The sequence below is a fragment of the Notothenia rossii genome (genome assembly GCF_949606895.1).
Source record: "Notothenia rossii genome assembly, chromosome: 6".
Classification (NCBI taxonomy): domain Eukaryota; kingdom Metazoa; phylum Chordata; class Actinopteri; order Perciformes; family Nototheniidae; genus Notothenia; species Notothenia rossii.
The window spans coordinates 13589608-13607185 of NC_136909.1; the positions used below are offsets into that span (position 1 = coordinate 13589608).

A 17578-nucleotide genomic window follows, 5' to 3' on the forward strand; every position below is an offset into this window, starting at 1 on the left:
GATGGTCCACCTTGGTTCTGTCCCACCTCATTGAGATTCAAATATAAATGTGGTGTTAGTGGGGGGAAGTTTCATGAGACAAAAAAGTTTGTCACAAAAATTACAGAATAGAGATTCATATAATCTAAGCAGAACAAGAGGCACAGCACACAATCCTAAAGGTACTGTACAGCTTGTTTGTTTTTTATTATCTATTTGATTTTGGTATGCAGACAGTATAGGTAGGCAGGAAGATTGTGCCTACATGATTGGAGATAGTGTCTGTCCATTGGGAAAGTGGCATGTTCGAAGGCTCCAACTGGGGTACGAGACTGTGCCCAAATAAGGCTTGAGGGGAAGCCATTTAAAGTTAGAGATAACATGTGCCTGGCCATTTGCTACGAAAGACCCAGGTCAGCAGGACATTCATGACTAACAATGGTAAGAACAAAACTTGTTTTAATGCTACAGCAGCTTCAATAACATTAGTATGCTGACGGACTATTGTCATCTGTGGGATTGATTGTGAAATATGGGGCTGTTTTGTTCCTTTTTTTAATGCTCTTTACTTTTTGAAATGTATAAAACTGCTTATTTGTTGAATTAGGCGCTTATTTGAAATGTTAGTGTTTGCATCAATTATACCTATTTCTAATTATTAGGTAAGCTACCCTTAATTGGGCAATTGTTTATATGATTCAAATGTGTTCTCTTGGTATGAATCTTACTATAGTTACAATACCGCATGTACATGTGATTGAGTGGTTTCATCTGAAATTGTTGTGTTGAAGCATTGACTGTCAGGTTTGATTTACAAAGTTATGTGATCCCTTGATAACCCCTGATTTTACCAGATGGGAGACCCAATCCAGTTCAAAGATGAGGGAAACAAACACTTCCAGGCAGGTGAAATCGAAAATGCCATTGAGTGCTACACCAAAGCCATTAAGGGATGCAAGGACAAAAAAGTGCTTGCTGTAATCTACAGGAACAGATCTGCATGCTACCTAAAGAAGGTAAGCAGTTTGGCTAAGCAGCATAAACACATACCAAATAGATTTCTTTTAAAATTATTGGGGAAATTCACACTTTTATTTTGATGTTTCTGTTTTTCTAAAAGGAAAACTATGCGAACGCAGCGTCCGATGCATCTAAAGGTAGAGTCATACGCGAACCAAACAACACCAAAACGAAACCAATAAACATGAACTTAAACTAAAGGACACAATCTAATCCTTTCTTCTTCATATACAGCCATTGATGTGGACGCAGGAGATATTAAAGCCTTGTACCGGCGTTGCCAAGCTCTGGAGAAATTAGGAAAACTTGACATGGCTTTCAAAGATGTGCAGAGATGTGCCACCATCGAACCAAAGAACCAGACATTCCTGGAGACTCTCCGCAGGCTGGGAGCAGAAATCCAGGCCAAGGTCGGCATTATCAAGTTAATGCAGAATGCAACACACAATACTTTGAATTCAGCACTGCTACATGTATTCAACAATAATTGCTTGGTTATAAAAAATCAGCATATAGCTTTGGTTGTGCCATTAGAAATACATGTTTTATGATAGTTTGGGAATCTTTAATTTGGACATGTCAGCATTATAAAAGGTTGAACGTTTATTTTTTTTATTTTTCCACAGCTCAAAACAACATTCTCCACAGATTCAAGAGTGCAGAACATGTTTGATATTCTCCTTGATGAGGAAATGGAAAAGGACAAAAGGGAAAAGGTAGGTATCCTCCCCTGTGAAAAAATAATTTTATGTAGATGCACATACTGTAGTTGTGGTTTCACTTCTGCTCATTTTTCTTTTATGTATAGGCTGCCAACAATCTGATTGTGCTGTCAAGAGAGGACGCCGGAGCCGAGAGAATCTTCCAGAATAACGGAGTGCCTCTGCTGCTCACCATGATAGAGACGGGCAAACAAGAGATGGTCCTGGCTGCTGTTCGTACTTTGTCAGGAATGTGCACAGGACACAAAGCTCGGGTAAGCTTACTCTAAAAATGATTCAAGACAAAAGCATATTCAAAGTGAACTATGCCAACAGTGTAGCCTTCAAACTTCAAAAGTACATCTTCAAAATACTGAATCTTTTGCCATTTGAAATAAGAATAATTGTATCTGCTATCACTATACAGGCCATGGCCATAATTCAGATGGTGGGGGTCGATAAGATGTGCAGCGTTATGGCTGTCGACAATGAGGAGATTGTGCTTGCAACCTGCAACCTCTTCCAGTGCATCAACGACTCCCTCACTGGTGAAGATAAAAAGGATTATGGCAAAGAAGAGGCCTTGGTTCTGGGTGAGACAGAATCAAATCATCCTTATCTATAACAAAAAGTAGATTTTATGATAAAGATATCCTCAAAGCTTGATTAAAAAAGCAATGGTAGAATGTAAAAAAACAAAATGGCTGGGTCTATGCTGCTGCTGTTAGTATTCTCTTAGCAATTCTGACCGAGACTTTCTTTTATATCTGCAGATGCGTCCAAAGACCTGAAAACCATTCTCCTCGCTCTGGTGGAGATGGTTGGTGGTAAGAAGGTTTCTGGCCATGGCAGAGACCAGGCACTGAATCTCCTGAGCAAGAATGTACCTCGCACCGTAAAGAAATCCAAAGACAACTCCAAGGCCCTCTTCACTATTGATCACGGTGAGCCACACAGCTACATCAGTCACTACATAGTTTGAGCTAAAATCTTTTGCTGCATCCCAGACTCCTGGATAAAGTGTATTCAACATATGTCTATATCATATATATATATACGGGGTTGTTCTCCAGGTCTGAAGAAGATCCTCAAGGTGTGTGGTCAGGTTTCTGAACTGCCCGACCAGCTGCCCATGACGGAGAACACACAGCTGATCGCCAGCGTGCTGCTCACCAGGCTCTATGACGAGCTCTCATGTGACCCTGAGAGAGACAACTTCAGGGAGATTTGCAATGAATATATCAAGTACGACCATAGCATAGAGAGTAACCAGCATTGTAGCTAATCATTTGTAACTGGAAACCAAGCCAACATAACTCACAACTTCTCTGCGTCTGTCTTCCTTTTTCCCAGTTCCAAAATTGATCCCAACGACATGGACAGGACAATCCATGCTATCAACGTCATCTCAGGCCTGCTTCAGGGTCCCTTTGATGTCGGTAACGCCCTTGTTGGACGACAAGGTATAATGGAGATGATGGTGGCACTGTGTGCCTCTGAACGTGAGGTGGACCAGATGGTTGCTGTGGAGGCGCTGATCCACTCCGCCTCCAAGATGAGCCGTGCTTCCTTCATCATCACCAACGGCGTGTCCCTTCTCAAGGACCTCTACAAGAAGACCAAGAATGAGAAGATTAAAATCCGTTCTCTGGTGGTGAGTGTGCCCTGGGATAGAGAAAAACACTTTAGTTTTCCTTTCTTCTTTTCAAAAACACAAGCATCAAGACATCACAGTATAAACAATACTAGACAGTAGCGTGAAAGAAACACAGGGAGCAGCTACAGTTTATTTATTTAGTCTTTATTTCCATTAGTCTCATTGAGATTAAGATCACTTTTCCAAGAGAGAACTGGGAACACTAAACCTTCACACGGACACAAACAATAAACAAATAAAACCCAACAACACAAACACAAGGGGAAAAACTGTACAGGACACAAGCGAAACCTCAGAAACATCAGGAAATGGAGCCTGGAAGACCATAGTTTGAGGATACATGGAGGATATCTGTAGTTACTGGATCTCGCAAATGTTTACCTAAATATCTTTGAAAATCTATCAAAGATGTGGCTCATGTACTTGCAGGATTACATTTTTATGAATGAATATTTTCTTGGTTGATTGCACCTATTGTAAGGAAGTATACTGAATTATCCGGTTTAGAAATATTGTATAATTAAATACAAATAAGTTAAATAATAGGTTGTTCCTCATAGTATTTATAGTACTTTTGATAAAAGCAACAGCTAAATACAAAAAACGTGTAAGGTACAGTAGTTAATATTTCTATATTTAAATAAGAAAAAGAGATGTGAGGCTTTGTAAGTTGTAACTCTAAACTATTGATTAAAGGACAGAAGTCCTATAGATAACATAAACACTTTAATTAGACTTTGTCTGATTGGCGTTTTGGTGCATACTCATGTCCATGTCCCCTCAGGGTCTGTGTAAACTGGGTTCAGCTGGAGGAGATGACTACAGTTTAAGGCAGTTTGCCGAGGGCTCCACAGAGAAACTGGCCAAGCAGTGCAGAAAGTGAGTACTCAAACACATTGTTAAAGTGACTGGGCTGTTGATGATGAAATTAATATTTGACTTTTACAAATAAATGCCAAATTCCTAAAGATCACATTTTCATGGCTATACATTCTTACAATATGTATCTACCAGAAAGTCATTCAAGCTTGCAATCCACTTAACATACAAAATAAACCAACTAAATTGTCTTTTTTTTAACTTTTATAGGTGGCTCTGTAATCCAAAGATTGATACCAAAACAAGAAAGTGGGCTATCGAGGGTCTAGCTTATCTGACCAATGATGCTGACGTGAAAGATGACTTTGTTGAGGATGAGATTGCACTGAAGGCCATGTTTGACCTGTCAAAGGTAAACAAATTGAAACAAAAAGACAGAAAAACAAATACAGTATATCAGATTACAGATGAATAACCTCTCTCCATTCACTGTGTTTTTAGTCTACAGACAAGACAATCATCTATTCAGTAGCTTGCACCCTGGTTAACTGCACCAACTGCTATGACAAGAAGGATATCCTACCTGAGCTGGTTCAACTAGCAAAGTTCTCAAAGCAACATGTGCCGGAGCAACACCCCAAGGTAAAAGAGGGAGAAAAGTCAACTAAACCATTGTCTTACACAGAAGTTCAGAACATATCATTTGACATATGTAGAGCAGGTTATGAAACACATATGAATACAGATATACACACTTTTTGTTCCCAGGACAAGAAGGACTTTATTGATCAGAGAGTGAAAAGGCTCCTGAAGGCTGGCATCACTTCAGCTCTTGCTGTCATGGTAAAGGCAGACAACTCCATCCTGACCGACCAGACCAAGGAGATGTTGTCAAGGTGTGTGTGTGTGTGTGTGTGTGTGTGTGTGTGTGTGTGTGTGTGTGTGTGTGTGTGTGTGTGTGTGTGTGTGTGTGTGTGTGTGTGTGTGTGTGTGTGTGTGTGTGTGTGTGTGTGTGTGTGTGTGTGTGTGTGTGTGTGTGTGTGTGTGTGTGTGTGTGTGTGTGTGTGTGTGTCTTCAGCCTAGATTTTAAAGTAGTACGAGTTGCAGCGGACCTGCAGGTTTCTGGTAGTTTGTTCCAGATATTTGCAAGACCCCTTAACAAATTCTCACATTCCACTACCCCTAGTCTTCCCGTGAAATGATAGCTATTTTGACAGTTTTCTAACCCTTTTATCCTACTCTTTCAATCATTTTGCATCCCCAGACAACGCATTTCCCCCTGTTTTACAGTTACCCGAACCCATCTTTGACCTTTAAAACCACTTTTCTTTTCAATTTCCAGAATTAGAATATTTAAACCTGTTTTAAGACTTCCTTCGTGAATCTTTGGCTTGCAAGCGAAAGCACTGTTAACATCCATCTTGATGCCTCCATAAATGGATATATTGTAATAAATGATAACTAAGCCAACTCTATATATTTGTTCGTCCTTAGAGTTTTCTTGGCTTTGACAGATGATCCCAAAGATCGTGGTACTATTGTAGCCCAAGGTGGTGGAAAGGTGAGTCATAGGTTTATCAATTGACACAATGAAATAATTTATTTTTGCATGTTTTGAGAATTGATCAACTCACTTGTTGCAAAACATCCCACTGTTGTTCACCTCTTACTATATCCCTAGGCTTTGATACCACTTGCTCTGGAAGGGACAGAGGCTGGGAAGACAAAGGCCAGCCATGCAATTGCCAGGATTGCAGCTATTTCCAACCCAGAAATTGCTTTCCCTGGTGAGAGGGTAAGAACAACATTTACTTGTTTGTCCCCCTTGATATAATAGTGAAGGAAAGGGAGCAACAATTTGAGATGACAGTTTGTCTCTCCTACACCCTTCTTACACTGTTGACATTGTATGATTCTTTGTCTCTCCAATTACTGGGATATTGCTGTTGGTGGTATATTTTATTATCGCTAATGACAGTTGTTTGTTCTAACATTCAGTATGTACTATGCATGATTTGGTATTACAGGTCCCATGTCATGGCCATTTATACTGATCATAATTCCATTGTTGAGGTCTACTAAAATAGATTTATACTGTGCAATTTTCCAAACTCACATTGGTTTCTCACAGCATCTCTGTATAGTATGTGTATTCACTGGTATTCACTCTCTGTCCTAAACGGCTTGTTGGAGCTCCTGCCCCCCTCCCCCGCCCTGTGAGCCCAGTGTGCTCTGAGTGGTCGGCGATACAGCGAGAACAAGCGAAACTCATCCCGAGCACACACAAACACTCACAGTCGAAGTAAAAACAATAAGTGTGGCTTGATATTGAGTAAGAAAAACGTTTATAACGCTGAGAGAATGGGTCTGCTGAGAGCATTTCTCCGCGATCCCAATGTAGTAGCCCGAAAAACGTTAGCATTTAAACAGTGGTGGTAGATACCTTGTTTGTTTTAAACATCATAAATACACAAACAACAATGAATACTTACAGTTTGTGTACCCGAATCTCCCGCTGGTCCAAACAAAGTAGGAACAGCATCGTTCTTCAGTGCCCTACGCTGTACATATCCGGCATGAATCGCTGAAAGGTTTGTGAAGCTTTGTTTCGTGAAAGGCTGGCAGAGGGTGTGGCCTCTGGGTATCCCCGCGTCAGAGTACCCAGGAAGAAAACATTGGAAAATGAGAAATCTCCAACGAGGCGTTTCGGGGAGGTCTTTTCTGTGTTTTACTCCCTAGTGTGTACTTTGAGGGTTTTTGACTCTGCAGACGGTTCACATGCATAACAACCTTCATAACACACAAGGGGATGGGTAATAACCGGAAGAGCATGACATGGGACCTTTAAACGTAATTCAACAAATTAATTTAAAAAAAATCAATCCTACAACTTTCTTGTTTGTCAGGTGTATGAGGTGGTGCGGCCTTTAGTCGGCCTCCTTCACACAGACAAAGATGGGATGCAGAACTATGAAGCTCTGAGAAGCCTCACCAACTTGGCTGGTTTCAGTGAAAAACTAAGGTAACATGTTATTATGTTCACTGTGATGTCACTAGCTCATTTCCTACAAGTGCATTTCCTACAGCTTGAACAATTTGTGTTATTCTGACCTTTAACCTTGACTTCATCTGTTTTATAGAGTGAAGATTTTAAAAGAGAAAGCTATCAGTGACATTGAAAACTACATGTTTGAAGATCATGACCAGATCAGACAGGCTGCTACTGAATGCATGTGCAACCTAATTTCATGTAAAGAGGTGAGGATGGAAAAAATAGCTAAAAACTTTTTATTATAAAATAGCTGCATCAACGTAGGAAACCAGTTTCCAACAGGTGTCAAACTTTTGTTTCTTAGGTCCAAGAGCGTTTTGTGTCCGATGGCAATGATAGACTGAAACTGCTGGTACTGCTTTGTGGCGAGGATGACGAGAATCTTCAGATCGCTGCAGCTGGAGCTCTTGCCATGCTCACTGCTGCTCAGAAGAAGGCCTGCAACAAAATATCCCTTGTGGTATGTATGATAGCATTCAGTAGTGCTTTAACTTGTAGGATAAATAAAAGTATAACTTCAATTTCACATGTTGTGTCATCATCGTAACCAAGCTAAGACAAAGCTGATGACATAATCTCTGGGATATTTCTCACACGTTACAAAACTTCTCAGAATGCAGAGTATACGCCCTGATGGTGTCTCTGAAGTCTCAGTCAGAGGAAATCCCCTCAACGGAAAATAACATTTGCTGAGTCATACTGTACATATCTGTTGCTAAGAATTAAACCAAATATATCATATCCAAACTACCAAGAATAAAAAATAAACAACATTTTTGACAAAGATTTCACATAATTTAAAAGTGTAACTGATTGCTCTCTCCTGACAGACCACGCAGTGGCTTGAGATCCTGCAGAGGTTGTGTATCCACACCAACCCCAATGTACAGCATCGTGCCCTTGTTGTTGTCTACAACATGCTCGACTCAGACAACAGTGAGCTGGCCAAAAAGCTGATCGAGTGTGAGCTGCTGGAAATCTTGTCAGTGATTGGCAAGGCAGAGAACAATCCCAAGAGGCAGCAGGCCATCGATGCGGCGCGCACATGCCTGGTCAAAGCTATGGATCTTGGTCTCATCAAACCATTCGCGACCCCCTCTTAAAATGCTTTCTACGAGGAAAAAACCCAACAGTGGACATTCTTCTTTATTTCCTTTAAATACAGACTTGTTTCCAAATGGTTTTCTCATTGAAGGAAAAAAAGAGTTCTCCAACCTGGCTCTAAAGATAATGTCTCACAATATAAATCACTGTTTTTATTTGTCATTTTTTACAGAGGGTGTTTGTTGCGTAGATAGTAGAAAATGCACACATGGTGATTTCCCCTGACCATGCGTTTTTTGTCTTTATTTGAAGATTTTAGAAAATGTATTATTTCTATTCATGTTGAACTGTAACTGTGAATGAATGATTAAATACTGAGCAGTTCACGTTTTTGCTTCACTGTTTGCTAAAATATACACTTTAAATAATCAAGCGAGAGCCAGGGTTGCCAATGCCATGTGTTTTTTTGGAATGTTGTAGCATCATGAAGGAAATAATTGATTTCCAGTGGCAACAACAATGGGAGGCAGACAGCATAGGAGGTCAATTATACAACATTCAACCGTCAATTAAATCAGGCGGCACTGGCAGAGTTTAAACTAAAGGATGACATCAAATGACCAAGAGTATAGCTGGGTCATTATCGACTGGCAAGCAGTTTTTTTACACCAAATGTGTACACTGTGGAATACTGGACACTGTCCAGCATGTCCTGATAAACTCCATTTTATCACCAAACGCTGTGTGGTGGTTGACTGCAAAAATCCTGACAAAGCCCTGCATATACCATCAGTGGAGGATGATTTATGTGGATTAATATGTTTGGACCGGAGGGTGAGGGTGACAAACATAAGTTTCACTTCACTTTTTTATTTCAATTCCAAACTTTCTTGGTCATGAAGAATATATGTGTCTCTGTTGTCCACGCTCAAGAAGCCTAAAACAACACCATAGAGCACGGTGCAACATTTTCAATGCGTTTAGATATGGCAAGCCGATTTAATGGCAAGCCGATTTAGCTTTTATTCCTTTCTGGAGGATATCAACAAATAAATTCTTACTAGTAAGAACGCAAATTCTTCATATCAAAAATTCAATTCTTATTAATAATAATGTTTATTTCTGTTAAAATTGTCATAATTAATTTTTATTTATAACTAACCATTGAATTCCTGATATCAAAAAAGGATTTTGAGTTAGTTCAAATTGTGTTTCCTGATATTAACAATTGGCATTTTGACTTGCTGTTGATGATTGATTGAATTCTTGATATCAGAAATGGGTATTTTTACTAGTTCAAATGCAATTGTAAGTCGTAACAATCAGAAATCAGTATTTGAACTAGTTCTTATTATGCATCCCGCTGTATTTCCCACAGCAGACGCACATTTATGACGTCCGCTGCTGGCGCATCATTAATGCGTCCGATAGTGTAAATGCAGTCGGATTCTCAAAGCACTGCAGTCTCTTTTCCTAAATCCTTTTCAATTCTCATATCCACTGTTCCTTAACCCCGTGACGTTTCACACAGAGATCAAGGAATAGTAGATAGGACCATTCAACTGCAACCCCAGTCATGCCAACTAGAAAAGGCTGTGTCCTGAAATGTGAGGGGAAATGTCGATTGTTTGCCTTACCGAAGGCAGAACCACGAAGAAGTCAGTGGTTGAAATTTATTTTTAACAATGTTCCTTCAACGGTTCGAAATACTGTACTGTGTGCCCGGCATTTCTCGGACGACAGCTTCACAAACCTTGCACAGGTTGAAGCCAGATATGCAATGCGTCTAGTACTGAAGGGCGATGCTGTTCCTACTTTGTCTGGACCAGCGGGAGGTTTGATTACCCAACCTGTAAGTATGCATTGTTATTTGTGTATTTGTGATGTTTAAAACAAACAAAGTATCTACCACGATTGTTTAAATGTTTAAACGTTTTTCGGGCTGCTAAGCCATTGACACAGTGCTAACTGGCTTAACTAAGTTGCTAGCGTTGTGTTAGGGTTAGGAAGGATGGCCAAAATATGGGACTTTAAGACAATAGTGTGCTGGATATGTATAACGTTGTGTTCATGTTGCTTTTGTGAAATGTAATGTTGTTTGGCATGTGTTAGAAGCTTCAGAGCCAGCAGATGTAAGTTGCCTTCAAAAGATACATGGAGGGCAGCTTCAGTAAAGTTACTGGATGTAATAATACTGTTGATGTTGCACGCTCGCGAAAAAGATACGATGTTCATGCTATACTTTATCTCAGAATCAACGCTGGATATATGCATATTTGGATATGACTTGGCACAGTGTGGCTTTTGTTTACGTTAGCATCCATCGCTAACACATAATTATGTTATATGGGAGGGACTATGAGTTTAGTTTTGAAATAATATGGCCCTGTTTTTGTTGTGAACTCTGAAGAGACAAGTTATGTGCTGTATCAGAAACAATGCGCCACCTGTTTTGGCAGTAGCATGGTGTTTATTTACATTAGCAAGTATCCCTTACACTCAGAGCTAACACTACTGTACTGGAGAGAATATGATTAAATTAGCCGGATACATTGTAGTATTGCTACCTTTACATAGATAATACGTTGTAGATCATTTGAGTGCTTCCACCTCTGCTCAGACATAACACTGTACAGGCGATCCAATACAATAGTTATGATTCAGTGACAACGTTATAATTCTCCTATGTAATAACCAACAACACAGATTTTCAGGTAAATATCAGTTTTTGCATCTATCTTGTGAAACATTTTGGGACGTCAGAATATAAGTGATTTTCACATTGCAGTTACTAATCATGAATACAAAATTGAGATGATGTTGTTGTTTCCTTGTAACAGGTCAGCCAATTTCAAAAGTTACCTAGAAGGAGGGATGCTGCTTGTCAGACCGACATTCTACACAAACGTACAGTTCGCACACAGTTGTCTTTGCGTACCTTTAGTAATCCATATCGAAGTACTGGTTAGTAGCTGTCTTATATGCACGTTTTTGTTAAGTTTGGTGTTGCTGCCTCGAGTTGTTGTGCTTGCAATTACAATGATTGTTTTATTATTATTTATTAATTGTAAAATGCAATTATCTTACAGCTGTCCAGACTATAGATTCCAGCAACTTTGATGTATGGACGTCAAATGTTCTCGAGGCAGCGCCCTCTTTTATATCCACCCCTACAGAGAGACCATCAAAGAGACGTCGTGTGGACCCTGAGGAAGAAGAAGAAGAAGAAGAAGAAGAGGAGGATGGCAGCTTCTCCGTGGTGGCTTCAGACGGGCTGGATGATACCTATGACCCAGCAGAGTCTGTCACAAATGATACAGAAAAAACAGACATGTTGTGAGTTTAAAAAATATCATGTGTGTGAATTCATTTCTATCTTTAGCGATGTCTTTGACAAACGCTAAAAAAATGTCTTTCTTTGTTCAGTAATTACAGCCATATTTGAAGAATGTAATGTTTAGCACTTTTAAAAGCTTTAGATAGTTTGTGGTATTGATCATAGGTATTTGTAGGAATGTGTTGTGGCATGCACAGGCTGCACTGCTGCATGATTCAGCTTTACACTAGTAGTTAATTCTGCGTGTAGTCCATGGCAATGCTGTCGCAGAGGGTAGGGAAACTAACATAAACACCTCGTTGTGTGATGACATGGGCCCTTTCTCATTTCTCTAAGGGATCAGGATACAGCCGTTCTGTATTTCATTATGTGAAGCACTAAATGGTTTTAGACAAATATCGACTCTTTGGAGATATCTACTAAACTAAAGCATACAAATAAAGAGAGTCATGTAGGCCTGTTATACTGAGTGATATTATACACACTGCTCTGCTTTCTGCACGGACCTCACAGCTGTTCTCACTGTAGACATCGCGTTGCGATGAAAGCAGTTAATGAAATAATATCCAGGGGATGCATGCAGAGCTGTCATTGGCTGAGATAATTCCGGCCGTGCGTCACAACTTTTTTAAACATCTCTGTTGCCGTTAATACATCCGCGGAGGATCCGCTGACTGGCGCGGAGGACCCATCAGTGTATCCTCGATCATAGCTCCTCCAGAGAGCCTCCTCGATGCTCGATCCTCGGTCCTCAAAGTGCATTAAGAGAAATGAGATGTCCTTCAACATGACGCGCTGAAATCCATTTCCGGGTCACTACCGGAGGACCGAGGAGTCGAGGAGTCAAGGAGGGGAAATTAGTGAAGTGAGAAAGGGCCATGCAGTTTTAAATACACCACAAACCAGTGAAGAAGGAAATGTATTACCTTAATGAATATGAAGTACCATTTATTTAAATACTTTTAGACTAGATAAAGACACACACACACGAATCATCGTAGATCCGTCTATACTCAGCCGCTCTCAGTATACTTCGTCAGTAAAAAGAAGGAGAGGCGTTTGTGTTTGTTTGCTTTCACAGAAAACAACAAAAGCATTTAGATAAGGTAAAGAAAAATAGAGGCAATCGTGATATAGGTCACACCACCCACACTACTTCTGGCACCTTTGCTCACACCACACCCATCTTCAAACTCTGCCTTACTTTGATCATGCAACCTCTTTAAAGTCAACTTTCATCTTGACACTATTTAAATATAAGGTTTTGTGACTCCATCTTTCACGGTTGGGGCATTATAACAGTGACTGCTCACAGCCAATCGGATATAGAAACATGTGGTTGATTCCTGAAAACTGCTTCTGTAGTAGTCTCATTTTCAATTATCACACACACACACACACACACACACACACACACACACACACACACACACACACACACACACACACACACACACAAACACACACACACACACACACACACACACACCAATGCAAGAGGAAGTAAGGTGCATTGCTCTATAGGGCCCAAGCTGTGTGATGGGGAATAACATCTCTCTTTTTTTTTTTACAGTGGCAAAGAACACATTCCCTATAAAATCAAGACATACATAGTGTATGAGACCTGCATCATGGAGCTTTTCGAAATGTGTCCTGTGTGCCAGCGAGTGTGTGATGTTCAAACCCGAAGGATGGGTACATTTCTATCAGTGGAGCAGCTGTGCCCTCATTGTCAGTTTTCCAGACTGTGGAATAGCCAGCCTATTGTACGGAGTACTCCAGCTGGGAACCTACAGCTTTCCACTTCAGTGTACGTCAATGGAGAGTCTTTCTTCAAACTTGAAAAGGTAAATAAACAACAGGTATACGTTTTTTTTGAATAGTGCAATATGTCAAATAATGTTGTTGAATTATGTCATTTTTTTTTTTTTAAAACCCCCTTTAGGTCTTGAAAGCAATAAACCTCCAGCTTTTCGAGTACGACACCTTCCTAAGGCATGCCAAAATGTTCATCGAGCCAGCTATCGTGTCAAACTTTAAGACATCACAGGAAATGATGCTTCGGCGGCTCAGTGAAGAGGACAAGATTATACCTGGTGGTGACTTGAGGGCAGACTCTTCTGGTAAATATATTCTAAACATTGGAAAGGTCAAATGCCCCACACTTCGATCAGAAATAGTATTCATCATACAGAGTAATGTAAAGATTGTACAATTACTTTCACAGGCCACTCTGAAAGGTCAGGCAGCCACACCACGATGGACCTCAAGACCAACAATGTTGTTGACATCCCGTTGTTTAAGGTGAGTGGAAAATGAAATATAAACCTTTTTTTAAGTTTAGTTTCACACGGTTTGCACATGTCATGCATTTCAATAAAATGTATTTATTTATGTATATTTCATATGTTTTCTGACAGAGCGATGAGGTTGGTGGAAGCTGTCAGATGGAAAAAGAAGGTCTGGAAAGGGGTCTGGCGTTGTTGCAGGAGCATGGTGTGACTCTGGTTTGCATTATCAATCACCGTTGACCCTTAATACAGAAATTCAATGTGTAAACGAAACATTCCTTTTTTTTTAATGTTTGCACAGGTTGCCTTGATGACTTGATGGCCCTCATCTTTGATGAAAACTTTTTGGACCCGACACCATTCAAAGAGGAGATTTTGAAGGTCACCATCACAGAGGACCTGTGTGCTCAGGAAGAACGGCCTGTCAAGGAGGAGGTCATTGAAAGCTTTGTCACCCAAGTCAAGACAGAGGCTTTCTGAATCCTGCATAAAGGTTTTGGGGCTCAGGAAACTGCAGATCCTGAGTACTACACGAGCAGGAATGATGACCTGATCTTGCGTCTCAGGAAGCCCTAGCACCAGCTCACAAAACCCTTTAAGGCTGGATACTGGTTACGCCTGCAAGAATTGCTCTTTCAAAAGATCACTAAAACATCTACCGTCGATGTGTTTAAAGCTACATGTTTTCTTTTATGGGTTAAGTGAACCTTTTTTTTAGATGACCGAGACAAGTTGTAAAGTGGGACAAAAAAGGTAAAACACAGTGCAGTTTTAACTTCCATTTGGAGTTATGACAATAAAGGCTTTACAGTTTCTATAAAATGTGTCATGATTATTTATGTTTCATAGATTCAGCAGCTGTTGATTAATTGATGATGCGATGTGAAATATAATCAGCACTTAGAAAGACTTTTCTCACACCTGGAGTAAACTCACAAGCTACCCTGCAGCATGCAAAGCCATTAAAACTACCTGCACCTTTACCTGCTTTGAAAAACACAATCATTATTATCAAAACATATAATATATTATTCTGAAATGGGCCAGTTTGCATATACGAGGACTTTCACTTTTGGTACTTTAAATATATTTAGATGCTTATATTTTTTTACTTTGACTTGAGTAACAGTAACTTGGATTATCCCATTTTTAATGCAGTATTTTGACCACACTCTGGATCTTTTACTGTTACTTACTACAACAGGGGTGTCCAAACTACGGCCCGGGGGTCAAATGCGGCCCGTGAGCCATTTATAATTGGCTCTCATCAAATTCAAAAAGTATAATGAAATATGGCCCACAAATGAAACTTGTGCTTATCATATATTTTACTTCTTAAATGTAATATATATATATATAAACATATATTACTCTTAGTATTCATGTGTTAATAAGCCAATTTTTCAAATAAATGCAGTCAATTCAAGTTTAAAACAATTTCTAACAAATCTAAGTTGATAAGAAAAAAGCCCAATAACTTACTTGTATAACAAACTTGAAATAGACCCTTCATATTTCCTCTTATTAAGCAATCTGAGGCTCCTGTTTTAAGGAATGAGCTGCCAACTAAACAAATGAAACCCTATTGAGAGCTGTGATGGAGGCTGTTTTCTTAAAGCATATTCAAGTAACAAGCATAATTTAAATACATTTAATTGATTTAACTTACTTACAACAATGACTGTAAATTCCACATTGTTGATAAAATAATATTTTACATCTGTGTAATTTGTGTGTGTGCTCGCGCTTTTGTGCGTGCCCTATAGTGCAATGTTTTTCAAAGTGGGTCTATGTGTCCTTTCATGCCAATCTTTTAATATTGTTTTTGAATCACACAACCGTCCTTCAAGCCAATCAGAATCGAGCTGTCGCTAGAGTGAAACTGAGTATCTGCTCAGCTTTTGGAGCAAGTGAGAGCTCGTGAATGTTTCGCTCTGCAGCTGGATGAGAGCACGGATGTAGCAAATGTCGCAGAATTGCTTGCATGCATCAGATTTATTTCAGAAGACAACTTTGTTGAGGAAATATTATTTTACAAAGCACTGGAAGGCAGGACCACATGAAGAGACATTTTCCAAGTTTTAGATGAGTACATCATCTCAAATGGACTTGACTATTGAAGTTGGCTTCCGATTCAGAGCATCCGATTCGGCAGTTAAGGGGAAAGTTAAGTGACATTTAATTTACAGCTCTGAGCGAACAATTCTCCGTTTTTGAACCTCTTAAATCGCTGCATAGCCGATTTATTTTGACTGGATTATCCCAGAAAGTCTAAAGATTATTGATAACACAGTTTGAGATTTGTGAAACCTTTATTCTATTTGTGAAAATACAAAAAAAGGGAGATTTCAGTGCTTTTTTCACATGTAGACCACATTAGACCAGGTCCTGATCTAAAACCACTATACCTAGACTCATCAAATCTGGACTGGATTATCCCACAGAGGCTAAAGATTCTTTATAACACAGTTTCAGATTTGTGAAACCTTTATTCTATTTGCGAAAATACAAAAAAGGGAGATTTCAGTGCTTTTTTCACATGTAGACCACATTAGACCAGGTCCTGATCTAAAACCACTAGACCTACATTCATCAAATCTGGACTGGATTATCCCAGAGGGTCTAAAGATTCTTTATAACACAGTTTTAGATTTGTGAAACCTTAATTCTATTTGTGAAAATACCAAAAAGGAGATTTTGCTGCTTTTTTTACATGTAGACCACATTAGACCAGGTCCTGATCTGAAACCACTATACCTAGACTCATCAAATCTGGACTGGATTATCCCATTTTAATGCAGTATTTTGACCACACTCTGGATCTTTTACTGTTACTTACTACAACAGGGGTGTCCAAACTACGGCCCGGGGGTAAAATGCAGCCCGTGAGCCATTTATAATTGTCTCTCATCAAATTCAAAAAGTATAATGAAATATGGCCCACAAATGAAACTTGTGCTTGTCATATATTGTACTTCTTAAATGTAATATATATATATAAACATATATTACTCATAGTATTCATGTGTTAATAAGCCAATTTTTCAAATAAATTCAGTCAATTCAAGTTTAAAACAATTTCTAACAAATCTAAGTTGATAAGAAAAAAGCCCAATAACTTACTTGTATAACAAACTTGAAATAGACCCTTCATATTTCCTCTTATTAAGCAATCTGAGGCTCCTGTTTTAAGGAATGAGCTGCCAACTAAACAAATGAAACCCTATTGTGAGCTGTGATGGAGGCTGTTTTCTTAAAGCATATTCAAGTAACAAGCATAATTTAAATACATTTAATTGATTTAACTTACTCATAACAATGACTGTAAATTCCACATTGTTGATCAAATAATATTTTACATCTTTGTAGTTTGTGTGTGTGCTCGCGCTTTTGTGCGTGCCCTAGAGTGCAATGTTTTTCAAAGTGGGTCTATGTGTCCTTTCATGCCAATCTTTTAATATTGTTTTTGAATCACACAACCGTCCTTCAAGCCAATCAGAATCGAGCTGTCGCTAGAGTGAAACTGAGTATCTGCTCAGCTTTTGGAGCAAGTGAGAGCTCGTGAATGTTTCGCTCTGCAGCTGGATGAGAGCACGGATGTAGCAAATGTCGCAGAATTGCTTGCATGCATCAGATTTATTTCAGAAGACAACTTTGTTGAGGAAATATTATTTTACA

The 17578-nt window shown here is 39.3% G+C and overlaps 2 protein-coding genes across 3 annotated transcripts; both read left to right on the forward strand.

The window, feature by feature from the left end:
• Positions 1-36: 36 nt before the first annotated feature.
• Positions 37-8656, forward strand: unc45b (unc-45 myosin chaperone B). Of its 2 annotated transcripts, none has more exons than XM_079687144.1 (20): positions 37-161; positions 834-995; positions 1100-1136; positions 1234-1409; positions 1626-1715; positions 1808-1975; positions 2128-2293; positions 2474-2644; positions 2774-2945; positions 3054-3354; positions 4142-4236; positions 4447-4588; positions 4678-4818; positions 4945-5072; positions 5671-5737; positions 5858-5971; positions 7083-7198; positions 7317-7434; positions 7533-7688; positions 8059-8656. In XM_079687144.1, the coding sequence occupies exons 2-20, from the start codon at positions 834-836 to the stop codon at positions 8329-8331; spliced, it is 2793 nt and encodes a 930-aa protein (XP_079543270.1). In that variant the 5' UTR covers positions 37-161; the 3' UTR covers positions 8332-8656. The 2 variants fall into 2 exon arrangements, with proteins under 2 accessions (XP_079543270.1, XP_079543269.1); XM_079687143.1 differs by lacking the exon at positions 37-161 and adding an exon at positions 187-420.
• Positions 8657-9677: 1021 nt separating this feature from the next.
• LOC307045140 (uncharacterized protein) lies at positions 9678-14722 on the forward strand. Its single transcript, XM_079690676.1, has 8 exons — positions 9678-10124; positions 11113-11236; positions 11362-11608; positions 13183-13456; positions 13555-13732; positions 13837-13913; positions 14030-14105; positions 14202-14722. Exons 1-8 carry the CDS (start codon positions 9849-9851, stop codon positions 14378-14380), a joined length of 1431 nt encoding a protein of 476 aa, XP_079546802.1. The 5' UTR covers positions 9678-9848; the 3' UTR covers positions 14381-14722.
• Positions 14723-17578: the final 2856 nt, after the last annotated feature.

Excerpts from the sequence above, each read along its gene's own strand:
- unc45b (XM_079687143.1), top strand. Across the intron at positions 1,410-1,625 it reads GAGCAGAAATCCAGGCCAAG|CTCAAAACAACATTCTCCAC; the intron begins GTCGGCATTATC and ends ATTTTTCCACAG. Across the intron at positions 7,435-7,532 it reads ACCTAATTTCATGTAAAGAG|GTCCAAGAGCGTTTTGTGTC; the intron begins GTGAGGATGGAA and ends TTTGTTTCTTAG.
- LOC307045140 (XM_079690676.1), top strand. The coding sequence starts at position 9,849 with ATGCCAACTAGAAAAGGCTGTGTCCTGAAATGTGAGGGGAAATGTCGA. Across the intron at positions 10,125-11,112 it reads GAGGTTTGATTACCCAACCT|GTCAGCCAATTTCAAAAGTT; the intron begins GTAAGTATGCAT and ends TCCTTGTAACAG. Across the intron at positions 13,457-13,554 it reads CTTTCTTCAAACTTGAAAAG|GTCTTGAAAGCAATAAACCT; the intron begins GTAAATAAACAA and ends AACCCCCTTTAG.